Below are 25,773 nucleotides of genomic sequence, written 5' to 3' on the forward strand. Positions count from 1 at the left end.
GATCCCGGGTGCGGACATGGCACTGCTTGGCAGCCATGCTGTGGTAGGCGTCCCACGTATAAACTAGAGGAAGATGGGCACGGATGTTAGCTCAGAGCCAGGCTTCCTCAGCAAAAAGAGGAGGACTGGCAGTAGTTAGCTGAGGGCTAATCTTCCTCCAAAAAAAAAAAACAAAAAAAACAAAAAACAAACAAACAAACAAAAAAACAGTGCAGTTATTTTGGGGTTTTGTTCACTGGTGTGTGTAGCACCTAGAACCATGCCAGTATATGCTAGGCATTCAATAAATATTTGTTAGATGAAAGAACATCCACTTTCAGATTATCTTCTAGCATCTTATTAGTCACTATTTAAGTCTAGTTATTTAGCTCTGAATTTATTTTGATCTAATGTATTTTTTAGAAGTTGAACCTGGAAAGAATTTGAAATAGATATGGATTTAATAAGCCTGACATTTTTGCACATTTAAGACTTTCATTTTAGCTGCACATGTCTTTAACTATTTACAATTCAGAAGCTAATGAGTTTAATTCTTTTGAAATCACCCTAACATCAAGGTACTGATTTAATAATTTCCTCTTTGTGTGTGTTCAATTTGACCTAGGAATTTACTAGTTCAACTTTGTTCTAGTTCCTACAAGAGACCACTAGGGGGCACGCTTCCTCAGGCAGAGCCCGTGCTTTGGGGACTACAAATTCATTTCCTATGTTGCATACTGAAGAATAGAATCTTATTTTTAAGACCTTTAGTTTTGCTTTTTGATTTTCTCATTTTCTTTTCAGTAAAATTGTGCTCACCATGAATGGGTAGGAATCTCTTTCCATTTTTAATTTGTTTATTCCCTGTTTGATGATGATGTACTTCCCTAGAATTGATGAAATGATTCAAAATAATTTTTAAAAATGATTTGTTAAATTCTACTTTTCTCATGAAAATAAGTCTTGTAACACAGTGATTTTATTGGAAACCACAGAATTTCTGTGGTGTTGTCAAGCAGTCCTAGTAAGAATTAGTTAGAATTGCTAAAAAGGTGGTATGTGTCATTCTCAACAGTTTAGGGTGGGGAATTTTTCAGAGAAGTGTAGACTCCCTCTCCTTCCCTGCCTTCACACTGCCTGCTCCTTGCCACACCTGAAACAAAATCTATTGAGTTCTGAGAAATCGGGGAAATTGTGCAGTATTTTTTCTTTTCCCAAGTATTTATTAGGTAGAGTTTTTAGACATGTGTCAGGTTACATGCATGCCAGCAGCAGTTGGCAGCTTTCCTGTGGATTTCCGAGTCCACAAGTGGACAGCTAATGCTCTAATCAGAAATGCCACTGGCGACTGTTACAGGTGCCTCTGGCATCCATATCTTAGTCACCACCAGGGTGTTTTTTTTTTTCCTTTTTCTCCCCAAAGCCCCCCGGTACATAGTTGTATATTCTTCGTTGTGGGTCCTTCTAGTTGTGGCACGTGGGACGCTGCCTCAGCGTGGTCTGATGAGCAGTGCCATGTCCGTGCGCAGGATTCAAACCAACGAAACACTGGGCCGCCTGCAGCGGAGCGCGCGAACTTAACCACTCGGCCACGGGGCCAGCCCCACCACCAGGGGTTTTGATAATTGGCAGAGTGAATGTTTGAAGTAGCCTTTCTTTTTGAAATAAGTAGTTTGTTGATCAATATAGTAGATATTAGTAGTGGTTCTCACTGGTAAAACTAGAGGTATTCAGCATATGTGAACTAAATTATTTCATAGTAGTTCCCCATCCTTGCGTGAAAATGCTGTAAGAATCTACTGAGGCCTGTAGTCTGTACCCTGAGGCCTGGTGCCTGAGGCTTGACCCCTAAATGGTCTGGCTTCCTGCCATTTTGTCCAAGGATTTCTGTTTGCCTGTTGCTGCATTAGGACAGTCCCACTCTGCAATATTAAGTTCACCTCAAGTGGACCTTTCATAGAAAGCAGTGGATGAACTACCGAAACAAGTAGGGCTTCATTGACCTTACAGAACAGGCTGCATAAATTTTTTTGCATGCTTGCTAATAAATGTTTATTAAAACCTGTATATAAATACATTCTTTTAATTTGTTGACTTTCATCATAGTTTACAAACTTTTTTTTTAAAACCAAGATTTGTAATTTATCCTATCAAATCTCAGTTTCTTTCTTTATTATTTCTCAGGTTGACATGTCTTGCTTGGGAAATCCTTTCCTACAGCATAACTAAAATAAGCCTTTATATTATTCTATTACATTTATTGTCTGTTGGATATTATATTTTGATCTATCTGGAATTTTTTATGTGAAGTGTGTAAAGTAAATACACAACTTTTTTATCAGTTTTATAGCTGTGTAGTTGATTTGAAATAATATTATCATATATTAAATTCTCTATTATTTACCCCCCAAAAAACCCCCAAAACCTGTATATAGGATAGTTTGATCTGGGCTTGAATGTTTTTTTCTAACTTGGTACAGAGATTGTAGGAAAATAGCCAACCCTCATCCACCTCCAGAATTTCAGTGTCTGTTAGCTAATTAAAAAGAATGTAAGGGGACGGTAAAAAGAATGTAAGGGGACCGGTCCGGTGGCTAGTGGTTGAGTTCGCACGTTCTACTTCAGCCCGGGTTTCGCTGGTTCAGATCCCAGGTGTGGAGTTAGTGCAGCTCGTTAAGTCAGGCTATGGTGGAATCCCACATAAAGTAGAGGAAGATTGGCACAGATGTTAGCAACAATCTTCCTCAAGCATAAAGAGGAAGATTGGCAACAGGTGTTGGCTCAGGGCCAGTCTTCCTCACACACACACACACACACACACACACACACACACACACACACACAAAAAGAGTTGTGTATGCCCATATTGGCTCAGGTCTGTTAGAAACATCCGGTGTTTGGATTGGATTGGATCATCCAGATTGCTGGTTCTCACCTACAGTTTTCCAAGTGAGAATGCAACTTTGTATTAGGTTGTGTTGTGCTGAACATTCTAATGTTGACTTTCTTAAAATTTGGGAATTTTGCAAAATAGTTAAGTTTTAAAACTTTTGGGAACAACATAGGTGCCAATTTAGTATCTTGTCATGTATGAGGCTATGAAAACTATACCATTCATTATCATCACCATTTCACAAAATATTTTAACATCAGAATTTCAGAAAATGGACTGTTAGCAACTCTACGCTAACAATAAAGACAAGCAAAATATTAAAAAGAAAAACAAAATGTTAAAAACAAATTTCAAATGCAAGAACAGCATTACACCATAAAATTTTATTTGACAGTGTTACACTTCATGCTATTGTTTTATTGATACAGGTTTGTCAGTTTGGAGACCTCACTTTGGGTTCTCACAAAACAGTAAAATTTTAAAAACTTTAGTGCCACCCAAAATGGAGTCTGAATGGCCACTTCTTTCGAGTACTTTCTTTTTATCACAGACACTTAAAAATCCATTTTCAACTGGATATATGAAAATGGAAGCAACTCTTCCAGGGCAGCTTTAGTCAGTTCAGCATGTTCTGGGTAAGAACAGCAGTCCCATCTCCAGACAGGGCTAAAATTAACAGTGACAGGCTGGATGACCAGTTAATAAGCACTGCAGAGAAGGTCAATGGAATATAGCTGCCTTCAGCCAGGGCTGCAACCTGAGACCTTGGTGCTGAGTGCCAAGCCTAAAGCCTTCTGGGAATTAGCTAAGGGAGAGCGGCAGCTGCCAGGAGAAAGCTGACCAGTCTAGGGCCAAGCCATTGGATTAATTAGTGTATATATACTGCTGCAGTAGAACACTGCTTACTACTATACCTCAGGTACTGGTTATTAGGTCTTACAGACTGAACAAGTGACTGAAATGAAGCAATTTCTTGAATGAAGAACGAAAATGTGGTTCCATAAGCACTGAGTGACAGAGATGTTGATAGACACATGGATCCCCAAAGACACAGGGTCTTTGAGCTCCATTAAATCAGCTCAGGTAACAGAAACAGTGAAAAAGGAAAATGTTTTTTATAGCGAAGACTCAAATGAATCTGATTTCTCCTTTGTCCCTGAATGCACAAAGAAGAAAGAAATAGAATTCGAGATTGACACTTTCTTTTCCTGGATACACAGTGGTTCAGGGGCTAAGGATTTTTTTTTAAACCACCTCGGTGAGCATTCCTTTCCTAACACAAGCCTTTTTAATCCAGTTTGGTGGGGGTAGCATAGGAGGATGGAAAGAGTATGATCATGTGTGGTTCAGGAAGTCTGCCTTATAATTACCACACTGACCTTGAACAAATCAGTCTCTCTTGTCCCCAGTTTCTTCATTTATAACAATCAAAAAACCCTTTCTGGCTCTAACATGGTATGACTTTAGTACATCAGATCAGGGCAACTGTTCCAGAGGGTCAAACATTTTCTCACAAAGCACTCTTAGTGACCTCAAACAAGTTATGATTAAAACTACTTCCAAATAGCATATTCAAGTGGTCAATAGTAAACTACTTAGGTATTGTGGGATTTTTTTAAAAATCAGAATTGAAAAGAATGAAATTAAGAGTTAGAAAAAGGGAAATGGAAGGTAATGGAGTCCCAGAAACAGAAGAAACTAACTTAAATGAAGCGGGTGTCTAAAAAAAAGCTTTCTTGCCCCCAGGTTAGTGATCAGGATCCTGGTTTCTAGTGGCTCTTGGGTATTTTACCTGTGATGCTGCTGCTAAGTGGACCTTTTTCCCCCGGGGTCCTTAGCTGTTCTGCTTTTGACCCACCACTCTTATGCGTTGATGAATATATTTTGTGGTCCAGAATTTTTGTCAACAAAGTTGGCTTTATTGTTGGCTATCTTGAATAGAGGTTTTCTCTTTACTCATAACAGAAGACCTAGAGGGAAAGACAAGACCATTTGTGCATTGTTCTTGGTTCTCGCCTTCTCTTCTTCCCAGCACGAGGTCAGTGCCTTCTTGAGCTCGAAGGCTGAGCTCAGTTTGAGGCAACTGACAGTTTCTCCATGTGACCAGAGCCCAGAATGCTGACTCTTGTAATAGGCCTCCAAAAGGGTACTAGTCTTGGGTTTTCTCCTTAAAGAGTAGGGAGCTCTTCCCTTGATTCAGATGGCAAACCACCGATATCTAAGATACCAGAATTGCTTTTAATCACAGCTTAAAAAACTTACCTAATTTAGGGCCTTTTATATAGTTCATGAGTTTTTAGGTGATCTCTTCTCAAGAGCCCAGAGATTCAGAGCCCAGAGGCCCTATAAGCGCTAAAAAGAGGATCTGTCTTCCCCATTTCCAGCCATAAAGATTTCCCATCTCTGATTTCTTAAGACTGGAGGAGTTGGGCTGGAGTAAGAAGTAATCTGGTCCAAAAGACTGATCCAGAAACACGGTTTCTATTAAGTGTTCTTCAGTCACCTCCTATTTAGACATCAAGCCTGCAAAATGTGTGGTTTTCATAGCCCCCATTGGGCTGAAAAAAAAAAGTGTTTCCACAGAAATATGAGAGACAAAATTTTATGAGCAACTTGAGAGTTTTTTATTTGCAAATCCCACTAACGACTCTGATTCATTCTCATCTAATGATGACTGTGTAAACTACAGAAAGCTATCTGGCACTTTAACTTCCTTCTCAGTAAACCAAGAGAGAGGGTGATTCCAAATTTGGAGAAGAAATCGGCACAAATTAAGTCAGTTGCCCAGGGGTCTCATAAAATCAGAGGTGGGCAAAGATCTGCCAGGGATCTCTGCTGGGACAGCACCTGGACATCAGCCTCAGCCTTCAACTCTCCCACCACAAGGTGGCAGCGTTCCGCTTGCCTCAGCTCCTCAGTCACTGAAAGGACGCTGATGTCCAGGGTGTGTATATTCTCTTCTTGGGATGTAAGGAGTTGTGTCAGACTGTCTTGTCTATGATATTATCTATGTTTCCAGGGGCTGATAAGCTCTAGCTCACTTTTAAGATGTTAGCCAGCAAAATGTTTTCCACACCAGCTTGGTGGGAGCTTTTCACAGTTACTAACCCTTAATCTTCTTTTGCGTCATGCACCAATGGCGTAACTAGAGAGTATTAAGTCACGGCCTAGCTTTCAGTAAGAATAAAAATAGCTGTTAGTTGTTATTTATCACATGATTACTATGGGGTCAGGCACCCCAATAACTACTTTATATACATTATCTCATTTATTCTCACAGCAACACTGAGAAATGGGTACTATTCTCATCCCCCATTCTACAGATGAGGGAACCAAGATTACACATAGCCAGAAAGTGGTGGTTCTGGGGTTTGAGCCCAGGCTTGTCTGTCTCCAGAACTAGAGCTCATAACCACCATGAATCATAAAGAAAAATTAGTTCACAGGGATGAAGTTGAAGGATGTGCTGAAGTCATGTTTGTATGATCAGACAAAATAGTTTGTTGGTGAGATAGTCATTGTTCATAAAGACCTTATTATATCCTGAAGTGAGGCCCAAATCTTTACCAAACTACAAAAGCATTCCTGTACCTTCACTTCAAGCATGTGCTACACTCCTTGCTTTAAATAAAAACCAAACCGTAGACAGTTTTCTCATTTGATTTAAAGATAGTGTAAGGTTTTATTTGCTAAAACTTAAATCATTGACCATTTCAAAAAGAATTCAAGTATATATAAATACAGTGGCTTTTTAAAAATTAATTTGGTCCCAACGTGCCAGTAGGGAAGTTTAATATCTTAAAAGTTCAGAGAAGTCCTTCAGGAAATGAACTTGTGTCACTGTATAACCCAGTTTGGCTTTTTCCTGAACTGATTTCTGCCACAGAGGCTTTCTCCCTCCTCCATCCCTTGGAATCAGCATTCCTTGCAGTGCCCTTTAGGAAATGCTGTCTGGTACAACAGCCATAAAGCACTTACCATTCCTTCGATACACTGCCCTCGGTCATGCCTCTATACCTTTGCATATAGTGTTCCTTCTTCCTGGAACGGCTTTTCTCCTCCATCTGGATGAACTGTTACTCACCCTTCAAAAAACAGCTCAAATGTAACCCTCTTTATGAGGTCTTCCGGCCTGCTTAGATTGTCTCTCCTTTCTGCTTTCATTGCCCTGAGACTTCAACTACAGAACTTATACTTTTCTTTATTTCTCATTTATTTATGTTTATCTCTTCCACTCTTGTTGCTTCCTTATGAGTAATGATCATGTTTTATTTGTCTGTATTCCCACTGCAGCTCTAACTGCTCCTAGTGCTTAGTAGTGCTCATCAGATGTTTCTTGAAAGAATAAATACAGATGAGGAAACTGAGGCTCAGAATGTTTAAGTGACTTAAGGTCACTTAGCTATTTCAGAGCAGAGTTGGGACTCATACACAAGGTGCCTTGCTCTTTTTGCTAAGCCTAGATAGCAGATTCGTGGCAGAAGTTCAGCTATTGCCCCACCCATACCCCACGGCAGACAATACTAATAAATCAAGCTCCACCAGACCCAAACTTTTGCTCTGGAGCTTCAAGCATCACTCTAGGAAACCACTAACAGAGTGCGCCCATGAGAGGACATATATTTGCCCTCCTTGCCTGATTCCACGCTATACCCACCTATGTATTTTTGTGAGCATAGCAGAGTTGCTGTTGATTGTAAGTGCTCCCCCCACTGCCCTGCTAAAGACAAGGTACCCTGTGCTGGTTCTTGGTGGCTCAGTAGCCTCTGTTCCCCTTCAGGGAGTCCCTAAGGTAGGGAGCCAAATCTTCCTAAACTTTCATTTCTCTATCTGCCCCAAGGCCTCCAGCTATTCCTAGAATCCTGATTTGGAAAAGCTGCTGCCCTCTTGGCACCCGGATGCTAGAGCAGATGGTGCTTCCCACCCATTCATACACCAAGGTTGGCCCAAATATTTTCCCCCCTTAATTTTGTAGAGGCACCGTTGGAATAATTACTAGTAAATGATAGGAAACGAATACCAATACAGCAGCCTGGAAACAGTCCAGCTTATGGAGCAAGAATTTCATCACTAAAGTCTTGCCCAAGACTGTTTTGGCAAACACAAAACTTACTGAGCATATCACCTATTCTCCTACCTGCTGCAGTTATCTCCAGAGATAATCACCCCGAATCCTTGATTTCCACCCTACTTTTCTGGGGCTTTGCCTCCCCAGCCCCTCAGCCCAGAGGAGGCTGTTCCATTTGTTCACATGACCAAGAGGAAAGTAGGTCACTCCTAGATTAATGGGCACTGAAGCACCCGCCCTCTTGCCCCTCCTGTAAAGAAAAGATGGTTTTCCTTGCTCCTGTTGGCTTCTACAGCTCAGGAGCCATCAAAAGTTATACCAAAATAACTCTGTGGCATGCAGCTGTCCCAGAGCTGTCTAATGAGGACAAAGATGAAGTTGATGCCCCATGCTCTCACACTTGCAATAAGTTTGGATGACTAGCTAGAGTGGTAAAAATAGCTAATATTTGTTGAGCACTTACTATAGACTAGATGCCGTGTAAGGACTTTATGTGAATAGTCTCATTTACTCTTCATTATGTTTGATATTCTAGAGACTATTCTAATCCTCATTAGAGAAAACTGAGGCTTAGGATAATTTGCCCAATGATACACAGAAAGTGGCAGAGTCTGGATTCAAACACAGGTCTATCTGACTCTAAAGTCCATGACCTTGAGTACTATATTCTTCTAACAATTAGAACTGTCCAGTAATTGAAGGGGCCACTTTGATAGGTAATGAGTGAGGCCCTGGTTTGGGAGGTATTTCATCAGGTACTGGACAAACAGTAATCTCAAAAATCTGTTCCACCAATATAGCCCACTCTGATGTCAGTGGCAATTTTCGATTTGCCAATATAATGGCTTCTTATTAGTCATCATCCTCTTCACATCACCACCAGCATTTCTAATTAGCACATACCATGTGTCAGGCATCTTCTGAGCAGTTTTACTTACATTAACTCATTTACTCACAACAACCCTATGAAGTAGGTATTATCGCCATTTTATAGATGAGGAAACTGAGAAGTAAAGTGACTTGTCCAAGGAAACATAGCTAATAAATAACAGAGCTGGGACTATAATCCAGGCATCTGGCTTTAACCCATTCTCTTAACAATACATTGTACTGTCTCTTGATATTTGATACATATGCCATACTTTTTTAAAAAATGTATCTTTTATTATCACAGATATATGGGCATACCTCAGAGATATTGGGGCTTTGGTTCCAGGTCACCACCATAAAGCAAATGTCACAATAAAGAGAGTCACACAAATGTTTTGGTTTTTCCAGTGCATATAAAAGTTATGTTTACACTATACTGTAGTCTATTAAGTGTGCAATAGCATTATGTCTAAAAAAAAAACAACATATACCTTAATTAAAAAGTACAAGCTAAAAAATACTAACCATCATCTGAGCCTTAAGTGAGTAGTAATCTTTTTGCTGGTGGAGGGTCTTGTAAAAAACTCAATATCTGCAAAGTGCAATAAAGCAAAGGGCGATAAAACAAGGTATGCCTGTAATATATATTTGTTGTTTTAAAAAAGTCATATAATATAGAAATATATAAAAGTTGAAAGTTCCCCATAGTCCTATGAACCAGAGATAACCACTGTTACCTTAACTAACTACGTATTTACATATATTTATGGGTTAGACTATTTTTAATGCTCACTAATATGTACTTTTTCATGTTTTTACCCCTATCAATATATCTGTGATATTTTCCTGTGACTCTCCAAAGCTCTACTTTATGCTTTTGAATGACCATATTATATGGTCATAAACATGGACTAGTGTTTCTACTGGTGGACATTTAAGTGTTTTCTACTGCTTTGCTATTATAAGTAAATCTTCAAGTAAGATATGTGTGTGTGTGTGTGTATGCATTTGTGCAAGTATTTCAAAAGATTCCCAGAAATGCTATTTCAGAGTCAAAGGATACATGCATTTAAACATTCTATTAACTTTGCTAAATGTCCACCAAAAAGGTGGTACCAACCAACAGTCCATCGACAGAGCAGTGAGAGGGCTGATCTCCCCACCCCTCTGACAGAACTGGGTTTGTATTACTTGTATTTTTCATTACCACAAATAGGATGGGTTAAAAATGGCATTTCATGTTTTGAATTGGTTAATTCTGTGTAAGATTGGAAATTCTGTTTTGTGTTTATTGACCGTTTGCACTTCTTTTTTGAACTCCCCTGCGTGTCTTTTATGATAGTGACATTGACTCCTTCTGCTCTGAAACTTCCTCCTCCTATGAGTTCCTTTCTGTTCTTTCCTGACTCTCCTAATTCTCTAAAGACTCTTTCTGAGTCTCCCTCCCAGTTCCTTCTCCTGCATGACCCCCAGGTAATACGATAATAATAATTACAATAATTAACATTTCACAGAGGCTTACTATGTGCCATATGTTAAGTAAAGCACTGAAAATAGAGTGCTCTTATTATTCACATTTTTTTAGATGAAGAAAGGAAAACTTAGGAAGTCACACTTTAAGTGGGAAAGCTCAAATTCGAGCCCTATCTGTTTTGATTCCAAATCACCACATATATGCTCTCCAAAATAAGTATAAGTGTCCTCCAAAGTTCTGTTCTAAGCCTTCTCATTTCACATATACATATTCTATGGGTTTCTTATCCATTCCCTTAATTTCAGAATCTATCTCCCTTAGCTTCTGGTCCATAACTATTAGCCTATTAGACATTCCCAAGTGGATGTGTTGTGGGTACCTCAGACTTAACACATCCCAAATGGAAATCATTATCTTCCTCAGACTTCCTAGGCCTCATCTCCAGCATGTTCCTATTTATGTTCCTTAAATTACAACCACTCAAGCACTTGCTTTTCCTCAGAAATATCAAGTGTCTCCATGCCACTGTGCTTTTGTTCTTGCTACTTGAAACGCCCTCCTCTAGTTTCTTTCCTACCTGCTGATATTTTACTTTCCTTTGAAGACCCAGCACCTGCCCTCAGCATGCGCAGTTCTGCACGCACGTTTCCAGCCTCACAAGTTCTTACTTGTCCTCTATGTTTACATTTCTATTAGAGCTTTACTACAGACTAACTTGTAATCTGCTCATGTGTGTCTGTTTTCCTGAGAGGACTATATCTTATATTAGTATTTCTAGTCCTTAGAAGGAGCTTGATATGTAAATGATTAAAACTGAAGTACATTTGTGATTTAAGAAAAAGACTAAACAACCTCAAAGTTTACTTCCAAATCTGAGATTGTCTGTGCCTTTTCTATACACTAAAATCTTATTTGAGGCCCTTGCAACTATCATTTAACCTTGGAATTAACTCCTGTTTCAAAGGACCAGTTCTGCTTTCACTTCTTTGCAGAGGCTTCCAAAGCCAAGAATTTGGGCTCCTGGCAATGAAAGTCCAGTGAGTGTTGTCACTGGGTTTCCGGAGGAGGTGGGGTGAAAAGCACAAGAGCACACTGGAAAACTAGCAGAGTTCCAGGACATCTGGGATGGATTATTCCAGCGAGATGCTTGAGCAAAGAGAACAATTCTTGTCCTGGTTTTTTTTTTTAGATCTGGGCTTTGGCAGCTTCTCCTGTAGCTTTGCTCAGCAGTTCTTGCAGAATGAGATACAGGCTTGTTTCAGGGAAAGAAAAACCTTTATCAATGCAACTTCTGCTACAGGAAAGTCCGTCAAAAGACATTTCTTTTCCCCTTATATGGACTTTCTTGGTCTCTTTGTCATTCACAGAGAGAATTAGTCTCCAAGCACCTAAAGAAACTCAAACTACCTGGGGTCTGAATTAGGTTATACCAATGCCTCCTAATTTCTCCTCCTCCTACGATTCTTTTCAAATCGCAGACAAGGAACAAGGAACAGTAAAAGACTGGAAGGAAAAGCAACTTCAGGCTACTGAGGAAATAGATTCACTCCAGTTCTTCCGAAGTTTCTCTTGTTAAATACAAGCTGAGGAGAACTTTAGCTCCAGCTTTGAGGAAACATCACGCATTTTTTTTCTCTGAAATTACAGGTTTTGTCCTTTCAGTTTCATTGTTACTACTTTCAAAGCACAAAATGTACTTTAGATATGTTCAGAGATTCAAATTCTCAAATATATGACATATGTTAATACTGCTTAAGAGTTATCCCTGATTTCAGATATTCTGACCTGTTGCCCTGGAAGCAAAAGGCAGCATAGTGCAGAGAAGAGGGAGAGAAGGTTGCTTTGCTGACATTTATTGAACACATACTCTGCCAGGCACTTTTCCTATGCATGTTATATACATTATTTTATTTAAAACTCACAACAACTCTATGTGGTATACTATTATCTGCATTTTAGTGATGGAGAAACCAAAGCTCACGGAGGTTAAGTGATTTGCCCAAGGTCACGCACTCGGTAACTGATGGAGGCAGCTTGAGACGACAGGGCTGACTCCAGTAACGCCTGTTCTTTACCCATTACTCTTCATACAAAATAACAATAGTTGGAGTGATCTACGGAAGTTTCTTATTTAACATTCTGACATATCTCCAGCATCTCAGAAAGATGATTATTGTTATGATTTTATTATTATGCCAACATTCACTGAGTATTTAAGACCTGCCAGGCCCTGATCTAAGTGCTGCATTATATACGATCTTTTTAATTCTCAGAAAACCTACTTTTAAGGAAGGTACTTTTATTTCATTGATGAATAAATAGAGGATGAGAGAGGTTAAGTAACTTCAACTAGGTCAGAGAGCCAAGTGTTGGAGCCTGAGTGTTCAATCCAGACAGTGTGCCTTCAGACTGTAAGCTGCACTGCCTACAAAGAGCACATTCTGGAGTCAGACCTCGGTTCAAATCCCAGCTCTGCGTCTTCCTGGGTAAATTCACTTGAACATGTCAGTCCTCAGTTTCCCCATATGTAAAATGGTGCTCTGGAGACTTACCTGCTGACCGGGTGTGTCCAAATATATTCTCAAATTCATCCAAGTCAGAATCCCTATTACATAGTGAAAGGAAGTGCATTTTTGAAATATGGTAGATCTGGGTTCAAGTCTTACTACACTTACCAGCTAGGTGAATTTAAATAAGATACCCAAACTCTGAGTCTCAGTTTCATCACCTGAACATGAGAGAGAAAAATCCTTACCTAATAGGGTTATTTATGGATCAGAAATAGTATTTGTATTTTACAATGCCAGGGAATTAGAAAGAATTCAACATTATAGTTATTATTAATATTGTTATGGTTATTGATTAAGAAAATACTTTCATTTACACCAGCAGGCAGGGGGCAGAGTTCTCCCGTATACCCTCCTAACGTGGGCATTACTGAGAGAGGCTGGAGACCCTCCTCCCCTGGATAATGACAAGGTGAGGACAGTCTTCTGTTGGGCCTACTGCAGGTGTGGCTGTGAGGTGGGTGGGGATAGGAGGGTCTGAATGTATTCTCTATGCTCATCTTGTCCCCTACCTGTCCAGCCGGGTGAGAAAGGTACCGTTTGTGAGCCAGCTCCAGTGAACTGCGATCAGGGCCCTAACTCTCACCCCATAAGGATGCCCCTCTCTGTCAGAGGGCTCTAGGGGAAAGCACATGGCCCTTAGAGTCACACTTGCTTGGGGCCAAACCTCCAAGACTAAGTGAATTTAGGCAAGTTCCTTTACAGAACACTGGCCCTTCTGTCAAATAAGAACTATCATATTGAGTATTCGTAAGGATTAAATACTTTATGAATAGGACCTAGCTCAGTGTTAGGGATTTAGTATACACTCACCAAATTTTAATCCTCTTCTTTTTTAAAAGAGAATAGTTCAAGGCTAACATCATTCTGAGATGAAAACAAACAGCAAGGATAAAGAAGGGAGCAAGTCTGCACAAAACACTCTCCTTGGCTTAAATTCTAAACATTTTTTAAAAGAATCTGAAGAGGTTCTTTTATTACTAACACTATATCCCAAAAAAAACTTGCCTTATGTTTAGGGACCTAGATTTTGAATATTTAGGAAGAAAAATAACTCATTTAATGTATTTGTTTACTTTGTATAAATGCATGTTGTACCTATCACAGGCTGTCAGCTGAGACACTGTCTTGTAGGATTTGGTTATTATGCTGAGCATGGAAAGAAATATTATAAATATTAAATATTACTGCAGCAGACCCCTATAATATTAGGTTCTGAGAGACCACCAGAAATCGACTAGTTACCTCCTATATAGGATTTGTCCAAATCCATAGTACAGGTTGGCATTTTGCCTTACTGGCAAGAATAATAGAGCTGAAGCACCCCTAAGTGAATGAATCTGGGAGAGGCCATTCTATCCACATATCCACACTGACGACCTAGTTGATGGCCAGGGCCAGAACTCACCTCTGCAATAGAGTAAGGAGGTTTTTTGTGTCTCTGCTTTTACTATGCTCACTTCCATATAAAAGGATTTGAATCATCAGACACTGTAGGTGAATTGAGAAACATAAGAGGTTAAAGAGAATCAGGTAGTAAGCACCTTAATTATAAACCAGACACAGGAGAGCAGCAGTGGAACTGAGGTGTCACAAGTTTGCATTTCAAATGCCTGCACTACATTTCCTCCTGGTTTCCCACCAAAGAGGAAAAGGAGTCTGAATTGAAGGCTCTGTACCCCTCACACTGTATGTGTATATTATACTTCACTGCACCTACCACTGCCATATGTGGCTGTGGATAACCAAAGTCACAGGGCTGAAAGCTGACAGCATCCCTATTTAAAACATGGTGCAGTAGTGGTTTCCATCAGGATTTCCCAAATAGCTGTAACCAAATGGATGGATAGAAATGAAATCTGTGTATGTGTCCCAAATTTGCCTTGCATTCTCATGCTACATCATTTTATTAGGCAGTTTTCCATTTAAAATTTTATTGCTGACCTCTCTTTCCAATCAAGATGGAATTAGAGGGACCAGATTTACCCTCCCACTTGAAACAACCAAAAAAATTAAAAATAGACAAAATATATGAAATTATCTTCAAGACACTGAACATCAGGCAACAAAGGACAGTGATTCCCTGAGAGAGAGAAAATAAGTGAGATAAACCCTATGATTGCCCCAGAGTTACTCCTTTGAGAGTGTTTCCAGGCCATGATGCAGGGAAGGGGACAATATGGAGCTCAGCAGACTCCCTGAATTGAAGCTATGGAGCTGAGGAGATTCACAGGGCAGAGTAACAGGAGGCAGCTGCACAGGAATATCTGCAGTGCATCCCCCTCAAGTATTCAGCAGAGTACTGATTAAAACATACATGTGTGAAAAGTGCCCAAGGCTGGGGAGAGAATCATCTGAAGGATGGAGGGATACAGTGCCTGGCATTTACACAGGGCCAGGTATACTGCCTGTTCCCACCAGCCAAATGAGAAAGCCTCATTGTTCATGGAGCCTTGGGTGGGGTACTCAGAAGGCTTTTGCCTCAGTAATGGGGCATAATTAGCCCTTGACTAAATGATGCTCTAGTCCCATCTAACAAATCTTAAAAGCAAGACCTAAAAGGACCAAACTGTAATTTTGGAACTGAGTTCCAGAACAAAGTTCAAGAATACTTATAAGAATACAAAAATACTCAACACCAAACAAGGTATCCAAACAAAGATTATAAAGCATGCAAAGAAGCAGAAAAGTGTGGTCCATAAAGAGAAAAATCAGTCAATCAAAACAAATCCAGAATTGACACAGATGTTAGAATTAGCAGAGAAGTATGTTAAAACTGTTATTGTAATTTTATTCCATGTGTTACAAAAGTTAAATGGGGACACAGAAAATATAGTTTTTAAAAAGACCAAAATCAAACTTCTGGAGATGAAAATCACAATGTCTGATAGGAAAAATACACTGAATGAGATTAACAGCCAGTTTGACATTGAAGAAGAAAAAATGAATGAACTTGAAGACACAGTAATAGGAACTATCCATGAGGAAAAGTCACAGGTTATCTCACTAGGTACAGAAAAAGAATTTCATAATATCAAACATCCAATTTTTAAAAATCCAACATCCATTACTGATAAAATTTTTTTAAAAACTCTCAGAAAACCAGGGGTAGAAGATAACTTTATCAAGCTGATAAAGAGTATCTATGAAAAAGCCACAGCTAACATCAAACCTAATTATAAAAGACTAAATTCTTTTCCCCTGAAATCAGGAATTAGACAAGGATGGCTGTTCTCGTCACTTCTCGTCAACATCTTACTAGCTGTTCTAGTGAGTGCAACAAGGCAAAAAAAAGAAATAAAAGGTATCCAAATTGGAATGAAAGAAGCAAAACTGTTTATTCACAGATGACACGATAATCTATGTAGAAAATACAATGGGATCTACAAAACAGCTACTAGAACTAACAAGTGAGTTTAGCAAGGTCATGGGATACAAGATCAGTATATTAATAAATAAAGTTGTATTTCTATATACTAGCAACAATCAGTCAGAAATTGAAATTCAAAAATAATACATTCAAAATAGCATTAAAATATGAAAAATTTAAGGATAAATCTAAGAAAAGATGCACAAGACCTGTCCATTGAAAAGTACAAAATATCACTGGGATAAATTAAAGAAGATCTACACAAATAGAGTGACACAATGTGTTCATGAGTGAGAAGACTCAATATGGTTAAGACGTCAATTCTCCCCAAACTAATCTATCTATTCAATGCAACATCAATCAAAATCCCAGCAAATTTTTTTGTAGAAATTGATATAGTGATTCTAAATTCCTATGGAAATGCAAAGAACCTAGAATACTCAGAACAACTTTGAAAAAGAACAAAGTCTAAGGAGTCACACAACCTGATTTCAAGACTTGTTTTAAAGATATAATAGCCAAGACAGCATAGTATTGGCATAAAGATAGACAAACAGATCAATGGAACAGAAGAGAGTCCAGAAATAAATCCACATACACACACACACAAACTTATTTTTGACAAAGGTGCACAGATAATTCAGTAGAAAAACGAATGTTTTTTTCAATAAAAATGGTTCTGGAAAAACTGGATATCCATATGCAAAAATAATAAACTAAGATCCATTCCTCGTACCATATAGGAAAACTGACTCAATGGATCATATACCTAAATATGTTTTAAACCTAAAATTACAAAAAAATCTAGAAGAAAACATAAGAGAAAAATCTTTGCGACTTGGGTTAGGCAAAGATTTCTACGATAAAACACCAAAAGCACAATCCATAAACGAACAAATTGATAAATTGGACTTAATTAAATTTTAAAACTTCTGCTCTTCAAAAGACACTGTTAATAAAATGCAAGGACAACTTACAGACTGGGAGAAAATATTTGCAAATCATATATCTGATAAAGAACTTGTATCTAGATATAAAAAGAACTTTTAACAGTCCATCATAAGAAAACAAACAACTAATAATAAATGGGCATAAGATTTAGACAGACATTTCAACAAAGAAGACACACAGATGAAAAATAAGTACATGAAAAGATATCCAAGGAAAACACAAAACCACGATGAGATACCACTAGATACCTAAAATGAAAAACACTGACCATGCTAAATATTGGTAAGGAAGTGGAGGAACTGGAATTCTCAAACCTGCTGGTGGGATTCTATAACATAACACAACTATTTTGGAAAACTTTGGCAGTTTCTTATAAAGGTAAACATAAACCTATCATATGATTTCACTCCCAAGTATTCACCCAAGACAGAAAAAAGCATGTATCCATACAAAGACTTATGCATGAACATTCATAGCAGTTTTATCTGTGATGAACCTAAACTGGAAACAGCCAAACGTCCATCATCAGGTGAATGGATAAACAAATTGTTGTGTTCATACAATGTAATACTCAGCAACAAAAAGGAATGAACCACTGATACACAATAACATGGATGAATCTCGAAATAATTATGCTGAGTGAAAGAACCATTATAACCGTGTAACTATATGATTCTACTTATATAAAATTCTAGAAAATGCAAATTTATCTATAATGACAAAAGCAGATCAGTTTTGGCCTGGGGGTAAGGTTGGGGGAGGGGATGAAATTAATTAATTACAAAGGGGCACGAGGAAACTTTTGGGGGTGACTCATGTATTCATTATCTTGATTGTGGTAATGGTTTCACAGGTGAGTAGAGATGTCAAAACTGATCAAATTGTACACTTCAAAATGTGTGTAGTTTATGCCAATAAAAATTATTCCATCACAAGATTATCACTGTTTAATGTTTGTCTTTTCTATATCTTCTCACTCCCACCCCACTACATTTAACTTTGATTCTTTTTACGTGAAACCTGAACTGACCAAGAAGAAAAGCCAAAAGTGTCACTAGGGTTATGCATGCATGACCTTCTTTATGCTGTATTCTGTCTGCCAAAGGAGTTTCCTCTCAACATCAACTTTTTCTTAAGTCTATTACTTTCTTTTTAATTCCATGAGCAGTTTCCAACCCCTAGAACGGCATCCATTCACGTAGTCTATTTCAGAAACTTCATCATCAGCATCCCATTGCTGGTGGATATCCAGCATGAGGATGGTTTTCAAACCTCGAAACAACAGCCCTACTGTCAGAATGCCTTTCTACTCCTCTGCTCCTTTCTGGGCTGGGACACTGGAGTAGGGCAATGTCTGAAGCCCCAAGGATAAAAGCTTATTACAAAGATGCAGCCCTTCCCTACCCTTGCAGTGTCCTAAATCTCTAAGTTGAATCCCTATTCCAAACGGAGGATGTAGCCATGCCATCAAATGTTCATTGCTAGATAAAATCTAGATAGGGCTCTCCTTTCATTGATTTTGAGGAAACTCTTACAATGTATATGCTGGGGTCTTTTTTCATTTCAGAAAAGCTGTGTTCAATGATCTCTTTGATTACTGTTTCTACTCCAAGTATTATAGTTCCTCTTCAGAGATACACACAATTCTTTGGCTGAATCTCTACTCTGTCATCCAAGTCAACTACTTTCTCACTGTAACCCTCCTCTCTCCTTTTCCTTTGCATTCTAGGAGAGCTTTCCAAGTTTGCCATATAAATCATTGGTTCTTAAAACTGGCAGGATACTACACCTCTAGAAGTATTAAAAATTCAGATTCTGGACACAACTCATAGGACTTCTGATTTGATGATCTGGGGTAGGGCTCAGGAATCTATTTTGTTGGCTTTATTTTTGTTTTTTTACTGACTTGCAATTCTAGATTTGGGAAATATTGCTCAACCTCACTATGACATTTTTAAGCCTCTCCTCACTATTTTCAACGTGGATTTGAGTTTTATTAGATTTGTGGTTTCCCTGAAATTCCTTCTTATTTCACTCTTAGCATTTTAATCTCATCTTTTGATCTCAGATTGTCATCCTTTCCTTTTAAAGTTTTCTCTCCTTATAAGTTTCTGATCCTATTACACAGATACTGTGCATATGTTCATGCTTCCCTTTAAAAAGCTATTCTGATCCCTATCCAGTCGTGTACTGCATAACGACCTTTCAGTCAACAACAGACCACATATAAGATTAGTACCAGATAGCCTAGGTGTGTAGTAGGCTATACCATCTAGGTTTGTGTAAGTACACTATACGATGCTCACACAATGACAAAATCGCCTAACGACACATTTCTCAGAATGAATGCCCGTTGTTAAGTGACGCATGACTGTACCTTATTTTCATAAGATTTTCTTTTTCTCTGAATCTGCAAAATGAATCCCCTTTCTCCTGTTATTTACTATTTTCATACTTATTTTCTGATTACATTTAGCTAACCTGAAATGAGATAAAATCTCTTCTTAGACCTGATATTTGCCAATGCACATGTGTGGATTGCTTTTGACTCTGTTCACTTGAAGACTGGTTGATCTTTATGAACTTTGCCTCTGATATTGAGCAAACCTGGGTTTTACGCAGAGACATCACTACCGATCTTATCAAGTCTTTAGCTGTGGTCTGTCAGGATAGTGACTGGTTGAACAACTGTTCGGGCACACCTCTTGCCACATGCTGCTACTAGGAAATAAACTTCCAGGGTTCTCTGAGCTCCCTGGAAGGGGAATCAGTACTTGGGTAAGGATGGCTATATATGGTGTTCCTGATTCCATCCAACCTTAGGTGCTTTCACAAGATTCTGCCACTGCCATACCTAGATTCCAAGATGAAAGTGTTACTCTTTTAAGATACTAGTTCAGGCATGGACACAACAAAAGTTTCTATATCATGTTCTCCCTCAGCACATCTAAGAAAGCAAAGAATTTTCAAAACAGAACACTTTAAACAAAGAAAAGAAAAAGAGAAAGAAGGAAGGAAAGAGAGAGAAGGGAAGGGAAGGGAAAACACACACACACATACGTACTGTACATACATACATCCATCACTCCTCACATTGTGCTTATAGGCCCGGGAGAAAATGTAACAAAACCAGCCAGTATTCACCTTCCTTAGCAGCTGAATTGCCTTTCTGAGCTCTCCTTTGGCAAAGCAGATCCTGCCCATATTATAAAAAGTTTCAGCCATTCTTTCACTACAGTCACCATAGCTGATGACCTGAGACTTCAATGAAGCCTTTAGGAGTCTGTAAGCTTCCTAGGGAATTAAAAAAAAAAAATCATCTTGGCAATTCTGAAAGAGCATGCTGGTGTTATTCCATGAGCTCTATGTAGGAGGCACCCTACTGCACACTGACATAACCCACCAGGATCAGTCAGTTGTGATGGGTTGCCTAAGTAATTTGTTTCTATGAGGAGTCAAGTTCCAAGATTATAATTAATAGTAATAGTTAATTCATATGTATAATAGTACTTAACTTTATGGCTACCCCATGAGACAGGAACTATTATTATACTCTTTTTATAGATGAAGGGATGGAGACTAATAAAAACTAAGGATCTGGCCCAAGATCACACAGCCTATAGTTGGCAGTGACAGGATTCAAACCAGACAGTCTGAATTCCACAGCCCTTGCTCTTTTTTTTTTTTAACTACTTTTTATTTTTAAAAACTTCAAACTTTCAGAGAAACTCAAATAGAAGAGAGAATACCCCTATTTTCACCTAGATTCACCAATGGCTATCATTTTTCCACATTTGCATTGCTGCATTCTTCTCTTTAAAAAATTATATATATCTATCACTATATTATGTAAATAATATTTTATATATACCTACATGTAAATACATAGATATATATTTTTTAGTTGAAAATAAGTTATAAAGATACTTCATCCCTAAATAATTAAGCATATATCTTCTTAGAACAAGAACATTCTCCTACATAACTACAATAACATTAGCACTCTCAATAAATTTACAATGATATAACACTACTAACTAATAAATGTTCCACATTAAAATTTCCCAATTGTCCCAATAATGTTCTTTATAACTTTTAAAAATCTAATATCCAATCAAGGATCACATATTGCATTTAGTTTTGATGATTGTTTAGTCTTTAATCCGTAACAGTCCTGCCATTTCTTTCACAATACTGACATTTTTTATTTTATTTAATTTTTTGCTGAGCAAGATTCGCCCTGAGCTAACATCTGTTGCCAATCTCCCTCTTTTGTTGCTTGAGGAAGATTAGCCCTAAGCTAACATCTGTGCCAGTCTTCCTCTGTTTTGTATGTGGGTCACTGCCATGACATGGCTGACAAGCAGTGTCAGCTCGCTTCCAGGATCCGAACCCACGTACCTGGGCCACTGAAGCGGAGTTTGCCAAATTTAACCACTATGCCGTGGGGCTGGCCCCCAACACTGACATTTGTTAAAAGTCCAGGCTGCTTGTCTTTTAGCCCAGTTCTCACTCTTAACTACTTACTATACAGCATATGATTTAGACAAAAGTTAGGGATACATTGGAAGTTATCCATAGAACAACATTGCTTATAGTGATTTGACTTCCCAATGTGCTTTCTTTAGAGGGAGTGAATCAATGGAGTTATTGCTGGCATCATCAAGAACTGCACGTCACCTTCTGCCTGTATTATCTCTGTTGACATTTATAAACAGAGCATTTCTCTGGAACTGGGTTGAACATGTAACCATCATCCTTCACATGTGGCATGTCAGAACAAACAAAGATGTCAATTGCTGCTGCTTTTCAGGAAACATTGCCAATGATTCAGGAATCTCAAGGCTCTATATTATCTTTGGGTTTTTCAGAGTACGAAAATGTGCATATAATTAGATTACTTTCCTGTTTATTTTTTCAGTGCACAAGTCTTTTGCCTCCTTGGTTAAGTTTATTCTTAAGTATTTTACTCTTTTTGATGATATTATAAATGGAAGTGTTTTCTTAATTTCCTTTTCAGATTGTTCATTGTTAGTGTACACAAATGCAACTGCTTTTTGTATGTTGATTTGGTATCCCGCAATTTGGCTGAATTTGTTCATTAGTTCTAACAGATTTAGGGGGAATCTTGTAGGGTTTTCTACATGTTCATTAGTTCTAACAGATTTTTTGGGAACATGTAGGGTTTTCTACATGTAAGATCATGTAATCTGCAAACAGAAGCAATTTTACTTCTTCCTTTCCAATTTGGATGCCTTTTCTCTCTTGTTCTGGCCTAATTGCTCTGGCTAGTACTTCCAGTACTATGTTGAATAGAAGTGGCAAGAGTAGGCACCCTTGTCTTGTTCTTGATCTCAGAGAAAAAGCTTTCAGTTTGTCACCACTAAGTCTGATGCTAGCTGTGGGTTTTTCATATACAGCCTTTATTATTCTTAGTTTGTTAAGTGTTTTTATCATGAAAAGGTATTGAATTTTTTCAAATGCTTTTTCTGCATCTTTGCAATGATCATGTGATTTTTATCCTTCATTCTGTTAATATAGTGTATCACATTGATTGTTTTTCATAAGTTGAACCATTCTTGCATCCTAGGGATAAACCCCACTCGGTCATGGTGTATGATCCTTTTAATGCACTGTTGAATTCAGTTTGCTAATATTTTATTGAGAATTTTTGCATCTATATTCATCAGGGATATTGCTTTGTAGTTTCCTTGTAGTCTTTTTCTAGCTTTGGTGTCCAGGTAATGCTGGCCTCATGAAATGAGTTTGGAACTGTTTTTTCCTCTCCAATTTTTTGGAAGAATTTGAGGAGGATTAGAGCTAATTCTTCTTTAAATATTTGGCAGAGTTCACCAGTGAAGCCATTGATCCTGAGGTGTTCTTTTTTTTTTAAAAGATTGGTACCTGAGCTAACCACTGTTGCCAATCTTCTCTTTTTTTTTTTCTGCTTTTTCTCCCCAAGTCCCCCCAGTACATAGTTGTATATTTTAGTTGTGGGTTCTTCTAGTTCTGGCATGTGGGACGCCGCCTCAGCGTGGCCTGATGATCAGTGCCATGTTTGTGCCCAGGATCCGAACCAGCAAAATGCCGGATCGCCAAAGCGGAGCACGCAAACTTAACCACTCAACCACAGGGCTGGCCCGGCCCTGAGAGCGCCAAACTTTAACCATTAGGCCAGCAGGGCTGGCTCAACAATTATGTTTTTGAATTGATCATATTTACCCGTTTTTCCCCATTTTGGACAAGCCATTTGCAAAATTCTTCAATTGTCGTCAGTGTTTCACAATCCTCTGGGCCCAATGTTGTTTGATATGCACTGATACTTTTTATAAAATATATTTCAACAGCATCTACAAAAAGAGAGAAACAATTATTGAAGGCAAGCTATTAACCTTTACAAGCGTCTAATTTCAGCTTTGGCTCAATTAATTAGACATTTTCATGCTTAAAGTCCATGCCTGTCCTCATCTCAGGTCTCATAAGGAGCCTCAAAACGTCTGAGATATGGTTTGATGTGTTCTGATTTTATTCTCTTGAGGAAATGCATAGATTTTCTGTAGGAAAAGAAAGTTTATGCCTGAACAGTCTTATCCTAAGACTCAAAATAACCACCATATTAAACTCCCAGGTGCAGTGCAAGACTATATTTTTAGCTAAATCAAAATCTGATAGAGATTGCTGTTTACTGGGGTCCGTTTGGTGTATGTGTGTTGGGGGGGGGGGCGGTGCAGAGAGTGTGAGTTTTGGTTTTAAAACTATTTCAAATATTTAGTTGTTATTGTTTAAAAATTTCCTTTTAATGTTGTCTTTTATTCCAAACATGTAATCAATCTGCAAAATGCAGAGAAGCAAAAATAAAATGAAAATTGTTATCCATACACATCACTCAGGAACAGGCACTGTTCACATTTTTTTTTTTTTACCACCGTATTAAGGTATAATTTATTCACATTCACCCATTGTCATTGTACAACTTGGTGAAGTTTTAGCAAATTCATATGTAGTTATGTAATCATGATCAAAATCCAGTTAGAACATTTCCATCATCCCCACAATGTTTCTTCATGGCTGGTTGCAGTCAATGCCTGCTCTCATCCCCCATCTTAAGCAATCTCTGATCTGCTTTCTTTCTCTCTGTATTTGACTTTTCTAGAAATTTCACATAAACGGATTCATACAATATGTTATCTTTTGAGGCTAGATTCTTTCATGTAGCATACTGTTTTGGGGGTTCATCCATATTGTTTCATGAATCAGTACTTCACTCCTTTTTATTGCTGAGGAATTTGCTATTTTATGTATATACCACATTCTGTTCACCCATTCACAAGTGATGAATATCTGTGTATGTGTATATAGTCTATTATATTCATCCACATACTTATCAGTTCCACTTCTCTTCATTCCTTTCTGTGGATTTGAGTTACCATCTGCTGTCATTTTCTTTCAGCCTAAGGGCTTCCTTTAGTATTTCTTTAGGGTAAGAATGCTACCCACAAATCCTCTCTGGTTTTGTTTATCAGGAAATGTCTTTATCTCACCTTCATTTTTGAAGGATAGTTTTGCTGGATATATTATTCTTCATTGAATTTTTATTTCAATACTTTTTGAATATATTATTCCACCACCTTCTAGCTTCCATTATTCTGATGAAAAATCAGCCATTATTCATATTGTACAGAGTTGTTTTTCCACTGCTGCTTTTAAGATTTTCTCTTTGTCATTCAGCAGTTTGATTGTGTGTCTAGCTGTGGTTCTCTTTGTGCTTACCTTCCTTGGCATTATTTCGTGATCTGCAGATTTTCATCAAATTTAGGGAGTTTGGGCCATTATTTCTTTAGATAATTTTCTGTCTCATTCTGTCTCCTCTCCTGGAGCTCCCATTACATGAGCATTGGTAGACGTGCTATTGTCCCACAGATCTCTCATGCTCTGTTCATCTTTCTTCAGTATCTCTTCTCTCTGTTCTTTGGGTTGGATCATTTCTAGTGACCTACCTTTGAGCTATTTCATTCTCTTTTCTTTTTGGCCATCTCAAATCTGATGTTGAGATCATTAATAAGCTTTTCATTCAGTTACTATATTTTACAACTCTAAAATTCCCACTTAGCTGGTTTTTAATAATAGTTTATATTTTGCTATTGAGACTTCCTATTTGCTAAGTAATTTTCAACATATTTTAATTCTTTGAACAGTTTGCTTTAATTCTTTGAACATGTTTATGATAACTGCTTTGAAGTCTTGCTAAATACAACATCTAGCCCACTTAGAGTCAATTTCTATTGACTGCTCTTTTTTTTGAGTATAAGCCATAGGTTCTTGTTTCTTTGTATTTTTGTCTCTTTTTTGTTGAAAACTCTTTTTTGTTGAAAATGTTTTAGATAATATATAGGAGCAACCACAGATTCTGATATATTTTTGTGGGGTTTGGTTTTGTTTTTTCCAGTAAATTGCCTAGACTTAAACTGTAGAATCTACATCCCCCATGGTGTTTGGATGTTAATGTCTTTGCTCTGTTGTTGTTGTTTTTAATAGACTTTATTTTATTTTGAGGAAGATTAGCCCTGAGCTAACATCCACCACCAATCCTCCTCTTTTGCT

General features: G+C 38.1%; 1 protein-coding gene across 3 annotated transcripts in view; it reads right to left on the reverse strand.

The window, feature by feature from the left end:
- Nucleotides 1–12,675: 12,675 nt before the first annotated feature.
- Nucleotides 12,676–25,773, reverse strand: part of TTC23L (tetratricopeptide repeat domain 23 like) — a 49,689-nt gene continuing 36,591 nt past the window's right edge. For 2 of the 3 annotated variants that reach the window (XM_046671142.1, XM_046671143.1), the window contains exons 9-12: nt 23,395–23,522; nt 20,317–20,466; nt 14,260–14,342; nt 12,676–12,889 (exon numbers count right to left, since the gene is read on the reverse strand). In XM_046671142.1, coding sequence (XP_046527098.1) covers nt 12,790–12,889; nt 14,260–14,342; nt 20,317–20,466; nt 23,395–23,522 — 461 coding nt within the window. In that variant the 3' untranslated portion in view covers nt 12,676–12,789. Of the gene's footprint in view, nt 12,890–14,253; nt 14,343–20,316; nt 20,467–23,394; nt 23,523–25,773 lie in introns of those variants that run through there. The other variant, XM_046671144.1, reaches the window with a different exon arrangement.

The sequence above is a fragment of the Equus quagga genome, chromosome 9, assembly GCF_021613505.1.
Source record: "Equus quagga isolate Etosha38 chromosome 9, UCLA_HA_Equagga_1.0, whole genome shotgun sequence".
NCBI classification, from domain to species: domain Eukaryota; kingdom Metazoa; phylum Chordata; class Mammalia; order Perissodactyla; family Equidae; genus Equus; species Equus quagga.